At 36.9% G+C, this 10000-nt stretch overlaps 1 protein-coding gene across 6 annotated transcripts in view; it reads left to right on the forward strand.

Moving 5' to 3' along the window:
- LOC106879533 (TBC1 domain family member 4) overlaps nucleotides 1-10000 on the forward strand; it is a 203185-nt gene that overhangs the window by 91625 nt on the left and 101560 nt on the right. Inside the window, exon 1 of one of the 6 annotated variants that reach the window (XM_089354978.1) lies at nucleotides 3212-3324. The exons of the other annotated variants lie outside the window; for them this stretch is intronic. Coding sequence (XP_089211104.1) covers nucleotides 3274-3324 — 51 coding nt within the window. The 5' untranslated portion in view covers nucleotides 3212-3273. Of the gene's footprint in view, nucleotides 1-3211; nucleotides 3325-10000 lie in introns of those variants that run through there. 6 annotated transcript variants of the gene reach the window in all.

Raw genomic sequence — 10000 nt, forward strand, 5'->3', positions numbered from 1 at the left:
ACGCTTATGTTCATAAATGTTCTACCTCTACTGCCTCATCTGTTTTCCATATGTGTGTGTGTGTGTCTGTGTATGCACGTGCACATGTGTATAGTTGTGTGTACATGTGTGTGGATGTGGGTTTAGATGTATGTATATATATATATATATATATATATATATATATATATATATATATCACACAGAACTGACATGCACATACCCAACAAATTTTAACATATAAACAGCTTTCCAAACACAACGAATAACATTCATGCCAGGGATCATGTATGCATGGGAATATTTATATATACATATATGTATGTATGTGTGAGGGGGATAAATATATATATATGTGTGTGTGTGTGTGTGTGTGTATGTCCTCCTCACATGTGGTGACAGTGACTGTTGACTATGTTGGTATGCATGTGCAGCCATCTGTGTATGTGCATCTGAGCACACATATATGTACTAATGTAGCTATGTTTTTGTGTCCATGTACATCTGCGTATGGTAATGCATACATGCATAGGCATGTATATTGGAGTTTTTTATATGTATATATACATATATATATATGCATATATATATATGCATATATATATATATACACCAGATGTGCCATCAAAACTCTTGATTGGACTATATCAGGTGCAGGAGAAGAGCCATGCAAGGAACGTGAAGAGAGCAAAGCATAAAGACAGAAAATCACGGTGGTGCTCCAGCATGACCACAGCCACTTGGCTGAAACCCATAAATAAATAAATAAATAAATAAATGTATATATACAAATATATATATATATATATTTTTTTTTATATATATATATGCATGTAAATATATATGCATATATACATATATATATATGCATATATATATATATATGCACATATATATATATATATATATATATATATATATATATATATATATATACACACACACACATATATACTTCCATGCAACCAAAATATATAATAATAATAATTGGCCCTTTTCATCTAGCTTAGAGGTCACTTAATCGAACATATCAGGGGCTCCCTCTTTTGCAGCTTCTTTCATGGCTGATTCTTCCTATGATTGAAGCACAGCTTCTGTCACAGTACTTGCATACTAAGAGGGTGGCTCAGCACTCTGCATTTCTGTTGTTTTCCTTTCGACGCTGACGCTTCTAACCTTGTTTCCTTCTGTAGCTGCTCTCTAGCGAAGCAGTTCCTTCCTTCACCACAATCCTCCATGTTGTTCTGTCCTCAGCCATCTCTTCCCAGGTGCTGACATCCACTTCACACTTGGACAAACTAGTTTTGCAAGTGTCCTTATACCTCAGTTTTGGTCTTCCTCTTGGTCTCTTGCCCTGAGCTAGTTCTCCATAGAGCAGTTGCTTCGGGATTCGATGGTCATCCATTCTCCTGACATGCCCTAGCCACCTCAGTCTTCTCATACACAAGATAGCTGTTATGCTTTGAAGATTCGCCTGCGCCAGCACTTCAACATTGGTGACCTTGTTGCGCCATGTTAGGCCTGAGATCTTTCAGATCTATACTACAAAGTATATCAGAATGTTTTTATAAGTTATTACTGTGATCCACTGTTTTAGCAAGTCATACAAATTTCTAGTTTGTAACTTGAGAAATCAGTATTTCTTCTCTTGCAACGGTCAATGCCATGGCCACCACCATCAAATACTGTATTGTGTGTAACATCTTGCAATATTTTGTACTCTCCCTTAAAGTTCACCAATTTGTCCTCTTATATTCTGAGTTCAAAGCCTACCTGGTTTTCACTTTTATCATTCATGTCGATGGATGACACAGAAAAGAGCATCTCTAGAATAGATACCAGTGATATACTGAGGTCAGTTGTCCCATTCATTATAGCCCTCTTTTTATAAATATCTGGCTGTGTGTTAGATGTTTGGTAGTCAAAGATATGTCTGGAAAACCAAACAGGGATGGAATGGTTGGAGTGCTTTGATCATAGATATGGATGGTCATGCTTGGAATACTTTTGATCACAGATCTGTTGGATCAGAACTGATCTAGGATTAAACACGAAAGACGACTTCAACAGCAATGAAAACACAAAAAGAACTTCAATGTGTTTACTTGATATCCTAGAAGCAGCAGCCAAATCTTTTCAACTCATACCTTACGAAAATGGAAAGACACATTAATGTAGTCCTTGAAACTTTGTGCCTCTTTTAAAACAAAATAAGGTGTGATGGTCATGGCTGGGATACCTTTGATCAAAAAATTCTGTTGAATTAGGGATGACTTCGGTGTTAAACAAAACTACAACAGATAAATAAGCAGTGATTTTGGCAGAGTCATTAGAGCATTGGAATAAGTATTTGTTCTGACTCTCTTGCTCTGAGTTCAAATCCTGCTGAGGTCAACTCTGCTTTTCATCCTTTCAGGACAATGGATTAGCAGAACTGTAAGAACATTAACACTAGTACATGATTGTGAAAGGGCGAAATACAATGCTGACTTTGGGTGGATTTGAACTCAAAAAGAGCTGAAACAAATACCACAATTGCATTTTTCTGCGAAACTCAAGAATCATTAACCCTCACAGACGAAATGCTCAGCAGTATTTTTTTCAGCCCAATGCATTCTGAGTTCAAATTACGACAAAATTGACTTTGCCTTTCATCCCTTTGCGGGGTCAATGAAATAAGTACCAGTTGAATACTGGGGCTGATGTGAATGACTTATCTCCTCCTATTCAAATTACTGACCTTATGCCATCTGGCAGAATTGTTAGCATGCTGGACAAAATGCCTTGCAGCCTGTCTTCCAGGTTTACATTCTGGGTTCAAATATCACCAAGGTTGACTTTGCTTTTTCATCCTATCAGGTTCTATAAAATAAATACCAGTTAAATACTGGGGTCAATGTAATCGACTAGCCCCTTACCTTAAATTTCAAGCTTTGTTCCTATGGTAGAAGGGGTTATTATTACTATGTCAAATAACTTTGAAATGGTTAAGTTAATATTCACATAAATTAATGAATTGTCAGTTAAAGAGCTAATTAATAATAATGATCTGCTAAGGAAACATTCATTGACGTAATTACTAAAACAATTAAAATAATATTAGTTTTGACCTAATATTATAGTTTTCCTTGTTGCATAATTATTTTAGTTTACATTTCAATGCTCCCTGCATTAAATGTGGTGAAACTCATTAAGTAATTTGTCTTGTTAATTACTGTTCTGCTCTAAACTGCACATTGTACTATTCTTAGACAGTTTCAGTTCCGGTTCTATTAGTTTTTTCTGAGAAGATAGATGTTGCCAACTCATACTCAATCCTTCAATTGTGGAATAAATATGGACTCTGTGAGTGGTTTTATATAATCCTTCATGTAACACAACTTAAGCATTCCCCAAAGAGAGAGACAAGCAGACAGACAGACAGACAGACAGGCTGACAGAAAGTGGGAGAGTTGGATTGAGAGATTGATAAACAGAGACGGAGAGATAGACAGACAGATAGATAGATAGATAAAGAAAGAGTGAGTAAGAGAAGTGAGAGAGATAGAAACAGACGGACAGATAAAAAGAGGGGGAGAGACAGATACTGAATGAGAGGGAGACAAACAGACAAAAAACAGTTAGAGCTATAGAAAGGGAAAGAGAGAGAGAGAGAGAGAGATTGGTAAACTGCCGTTAGAATTTCTGCCAATGTTTGACTGGTACTCAGTTTATCAACTTTACTTTTCATCTTTACAGGGTTAATAAAAAAAGTACTATATATATATATATATATATATATATATATATATATATATATACCAATCCCTCAACTGTCATGGGTCTTACATTCCATAACACCCCAGGATAGGTGAAAATCTGTGAAGTAGAAACAGTATTATACTATATATTTTTTTAAATATTTTTATAATTTGTATATATATATCCTATTATAAATTTCAGTGATGTTTCTCTGTCCGTTACATTTTTGTTTGTTAACTCCTCCTAGACCATTGGTGTAAGGACAACGAAACTCAAACCAGCAACTTCCCTAATCCCTGGGAATGTCCTAAGGGGGTCTATTTTTTAAGGGTCACCTAATTGGAGCCCCCCCCCCCCCCACCTATTTTAACTGCATTTTAAGCTAAATACATGGCATTGGTGACCAAATTAGAGCAAAGACAATGAATTTCATACCATGAACTCCCAGGGAGTATCATAAGGAGATTCAATTTCTGAAGGGCCGCTTAATTCCCCCCCCCCCATTTTAACTGCATTTACCTCGCTCCTATGCTTATTGACTAAACTATGATCAGCATCAGTGCTTTACAGAAATAAGTTTGGGCATTCTAAATACCTTTATGTACATTCAAATCAAGATAAAGAGTTATAGCATATACATTTCAAGTGTGGTAGTGTGGATATTTATATTTTGTAGTTTATGAAACTTATGTCTCGTTTCATTATAAATGCAAAACAACACCACGGAGGAATCGATGTAAGCTTTAATAATAAACTGCAATAGGTGAACCACAATAGGTGAACTGTGATATGGTGAAGGATTACTGTATATAGTGATGTGTGTCTGTGTACATTTATATGTATTTATTGATGTGTGTGTGTGTACACACATAGAAACTAACACACTTGCTCACTGTGCATGCTGATTTATATTTTTCCTTGTCTTCGTATGTTTTTACTGATTGCAAACAAACATTTGATTTGAATGAAAAGTGTTGTTTGTTTCCAGTCATCTGCATAACAATCTCTGGATTATTCCTTGTCCAATTGACTTGGAGACTGTTACCACACTTGGTAACTATCTATCTATCTATCTATCTATATATCAATTGATAAATCTTCAGTTTAATGTTAAATTGTTTTCATATATAACTTGACAATGTTAAAACAAATGTGACTACATACATACGTGTATGTGTGTAGATACCAATAAATATATAGATAGATAGATATATAGATAGATAGACAGACAGACAGAGGGCTCACATCATCAGAAAGGGTATCTGGTTATAGGGAACCCTACCCCAAAATAGTCTTGTCTGACCCTTGGGAAATAGGCATTGTAATGACAGCTATATAGCACCTGAACAATTACTAATTCTCTGATACTAACTTAACTAGTTTTTGTTTCATGCAGATAGCATCCCTGGGAAATTTTTTTAAGTGATATATTTATTTTAAAATAACTTTGAAATAGATTAAAACCATTAAAATAAACAACGAAACTCTCTTCACAGTGACACCTCAGTGTCCTGCCTCATTACAATATCCATTATCATATGGTAAAAGCTGTTTTCCCTATTATTTCATTAGCCTTTGTTTTTTGGATCTGTTGTTCATACACTCTTAAAATAATATTATTGTTGTGAGTTTCTCTCTCTCTCTCTCTCTCTTTCTCTCTCTCTCTCTCTCTCTCTTTCTCTCTCTCTCTCTTTCTCTCTCTCTCTCTCTCTCTCTGCATAACTATCTGTCTGTCTATCCATCCATCTATCCATCTATCTATCTGTCTGTCTATCTATCTGTCCATCTATCTATCTATCTGTCTGTCTGTCTGTCTATTTATCTATCCATCCATCTGTCTGTCTGTCTTTCTGTCTGTCTATCTATCTATTTATTGGTCTATCTACACACATACACGTATGTATGTATTCACATTTGTTTTAACATTGTCAAGTTATATATAAAAACAATTTAACATTAAACTGAAGATTTATCAATTGATATATAGATAGATAGATAGATAGACACACGCATACATACATACATACATACACACACACATATAGATAGATTGATTGCTTTATATATAGATAATGTATACCAACATTTGATAGTCTTGTCGATACAGTGATTCAGTGGTGTGTGTGTGTGGTCGTCATCATCAATATATGCATATATCTATCATAGTAATTAGACTACAGGATGTAACAAGTGCTCTTTTGAACTGTGGTCCTCACCATGCCATATTGATAATTGTACACACACACACTCCTAAACACAAATATGTACATAGAAACTTATACATGCACAAACTCATGACACACAGAGGACCACATATACAGACACACAAATAAAACCCTACTCTTCCATAACCTTTATACAGGCAGGTATACTAAGAAATATGTACGCAGATGCACCTACTATCTCGCATTTATTCTCCTCTCTGTGAATGCTCTGTTTAGCCAATGTTTCAACTTCCGGTCAAGCGCTGGCCAACATGTTCACCAACTGCATGGTAGCATTTTCATTTGGGTTCCTCTTTTTTGTGTCAAACTTTAGATTTCATAATGAAGTGGCTGTTTGGTAAGAAGCTTGCTTCCCAACCACATAGTTCCAGGTTCAGTCACACTGTATGATACATTGGGCAAAATGTCTTCTACTCTAGCCTTGGGCCGACCAAAGCCTTGTGAGTGGATTTGGTAGATGGAAACTGGAAGAAGCCCATCATATATATATATATATATATATATATATATGTGTGTGTGTGTGTCTTTCAGTTTGTGTTTGTCCCCCAACCACCACCACTGCTTGACAACCAATGTTGGTGTGTCTATGACCCCACAACTTAGCAGTTTGGCAAAAAGATTGATAGAATAAGTACCAGGCTTCACAAAAAAAAGTGGGTGTGATTTGTTCAAGTAAATCCCTTCAAGGCAGTACCCTAGCATGGGCACAGTCTAATGACTGAAACAAGTAAAAGGTAAAAAATAAAAGATATATATATATAGCTTGCTTACCAACCACATGGTTCCGGGTTCAGTCCCACTGCGTGGCACCTTGGGCAAGTGTCTTCTACTATAGCCTCGGGCCGACCAAAGCCTTGTGAGTGGATTTGGTAGACGGAAACTGAAAGAAGCCCGTCGTATATATATATGTATATATATATATGTGTGTGTGTGTATGTTTGTGTGTCTGTGTTTGTCCCCCAACATCATTTGACAACCGATGCTGGTGTGTTTACGTCCCCGTAACTTAGCGGTTCGGCAAAAGAGACCGATAGAATAAGTACTAGGCATCCAAAGAATAAGTCCTGGGGTCGATTTGCTCGACTAAAGGTGGTGCTCCAGCATGGCCGCAGTCAAATGACTGAAACAAGTAAAAGAGTAAAAGAGTATATATATATATTTGTGTGTGTGTGGGTGTTTGTAATGTCCAGTATAAATGCTGGCTGGTTGATTCTCCAGTCATGTATTACATTGTACAGGGAGAAGAGGAATGTGTTGTAGAAAAGAGTTACAGAAAGAGTTAACATATGAGGTGCAAGATGAGTGATTATACAAAACTTGGTGGCAGGCAATGAGTGAACAAACACTATACACACACACACAGTGAGAGAGCGAAATAATCAGAGACAGGAGGAGGAGTGGGGAGGAAAGAAGAGGTAGAGGAAAGTGGGGTAAATGATTGTAGTTACTGGAGGAGTTATGCAAATGAGAATTTTTTTTTTTTTTCTTACATTTTAAGATAATTTCTCTTTTGAGAATCAATATTCATTTCATCATTCTGTTAAAGCACCAAGAAATTTCATGCAAGTTGAAAGAAATTGTCATATGTATGCTACATTCCCTGATGTTGCCCATGGTGACAAAAGTATACTTCCAAATTATTCCATCATATAACATGTAATACACTAGTATGTGTATATATATATATGTATATATATATATATATATACTTTTTTACTTGTTTCAGTCATTTCACTGCGGCCATGCTGGGGCACCGCCTTTTAGTCACGCAAATCGACCCCAGGACTTATTCTTTGTAAGCCCAGTACTTATTCTATCGATCTCTTTTTACCGAACCGCTAAGTTACGGGGACGTAAACACAGCAGCCTCGGTTGTCAAGCGAAGTTGGGGGGACAAACAGACACACAAACAGACACACAAACATATACACACATACATATACATATATACAACGGGCTTCTTTCAGTTTCCATCTACCAAATCCACTCACAAGGCTTTGGTCGGCCCGAGGCTATAGTAGAAGACACTTGCCCAAGGTGCCACGCAGTGGGACTGAACCCAGAACCATGTGGTTGGTAAGCAAGCTACTTACCACACAGCCACTCCTGCCCCTACACACACACACACACACACGCGCGCGCATATATAAGTATATATATTTACATATATCTATATTATACAAGAATGTTGTTGACAATGACTTTGAAGTTTTGGCCAGCTAAGCCATTGCCGAAGTTACTGTGAATAACATTCTTGTATAGGAACAATAAATTGGTACTTGGTCTGCCACTGGCTAAACTAGACATGTGTGTCCACTGTCCATCAAGATGTTTTTTCCAGTTCTTCTTTGCGCTACGTTACTACTGTTTGTTTAGTCAAAAGCCTCTTTCTGTTAGTATTGCATATGTATGATTATTCTTTCCTTTTATTCTTTTTGCTATTGTATAGTCGAAAGGCATTTTCTTTATAATTGTACCATTCCTTGTTGGTTACATCTTTGTCATTATTTCTTGTAGTACACACTATGTTATTTTGTTCTGTACTCATAGACATTCATCAGCATTATCCTGAAGTTTAATGTTCAGGCGCCTCTGAGATGACAGCGGTCTTGGTTTTAAATGGCACAAAACCACAAAGACGTCTCAGAAACCAACTGATGAGAAAAAACCACTGCGAATCTTCTTTGTATCGTGTTTTTGTCTCCTTTTTCCATCTGTTATGTTTCCGCCCAGTTTTCGTCTAAGTTTTCCCTTCATTGTGTTCTTTCTGTTTAACCTTTGGAATATGTATATATTTTTGAATATATATATATATATATATATATATCCTCGTGGGCATTGGTGCCGATTTTCTCTTCCTCCGTTTTTCCATTCTTTGAACTTTCCGTCTTTCCGACGAAGGGCTCCGCCCGAAACGTCATACTCTCTCTCTTTCCTTTCCCGAGCGTCCAATAACACTATCCGTATCACGTCCTCACTTTGTTGTTTTTTTGTTATTGTGTTTTGTGTTTTTTTGAACCTATATATATATATATATATATATATATATGTGTGTGTGTGTATGGGGGAATTTATGAAAAAAACAACAACAGACGAGGACAGGTGGTGTAAACAACAAAAGGATGTATTAGTTTAACGCTCAGGAATAGAGAAAGTCTTTAACGTTTTGAGCCTACGCTCTTCAACAGAAAGAATACGGAGAAAAACACGGAGAAAAAAAATTGAATGTTTTGGTCAGCGATCTATCATGGCAACTATATATATGCATACAGACATATATGATGTAAATTGATATATATTCAACACCCATCTTTCTCGCCCTCTTACCACCTTTATCACTCTGACTTTCTCTCTCTCTCACACACACACACACACACACACACACACACACACACACACACTAGATCCATCCACCACCACCCATCCCCATTAGGATTACCATGTTGTCATCCTCTCTCTCTCTCCCCTCCTTCCCCTTTAGAGAGACACTCCTTTTTCTCTTCTAGAAACATTTCTCCTTTAGACTAATGTCTCTTCCCTTTTAGAGACATTACTCTTCTTTACTACTCCAAGGGACATTACTCTCTACCCTTCCCCACTTTCTTCCCTCCTCCCTGCGCCAACACTGGTCCCTCTGCTATTTCTTCCGTTATCATCCTCTCGTACTAAATCTGTTTCTTTTCCATCATGGGGTGCTCCCTTTTGCTTTGCATGCAGCAAGGCGATTCCAACAGTGCTGGTGCCACAAAATTTATCTGGTATACTCTAAGTCAATGGTTCTCAATCAGGGTTCAATATGACCCTCGGGGTCCCATATAAGATTTTGTCATTAAAATTTATGTGCTGTAAATTTGTTATACTTCAACAATACACAAAATATTTTAACATAGGCACAGGTATGGCTGTATGGTAAGAAGCTTGCTTCCCAACCACATGGTTCCTGGTTCAGTCCCACTGTGTGACAGTTTGGGTGTGTGTTTTCTACTATAGCCTCGGGCCGACCACAGCCTTGTGCATGGATTTGGTAGATGGAAATTGAAAGAAGCCCATCATAT

This window comes from Octopus bimaculoides, chromosome 7 (assembly GCF_046866305.1).
Source record: "Octopus bimaculoides isolate indiv1 chromosome 7, ASM4686630v1, whole genome shotgun sequence".
Taxonomy (NCBI): Eukaryota; Metazoa; Mollusca; class Cephalopoda; order Octopoda; family Octopodidae; genus Octopus; species Octopus bimaculoides.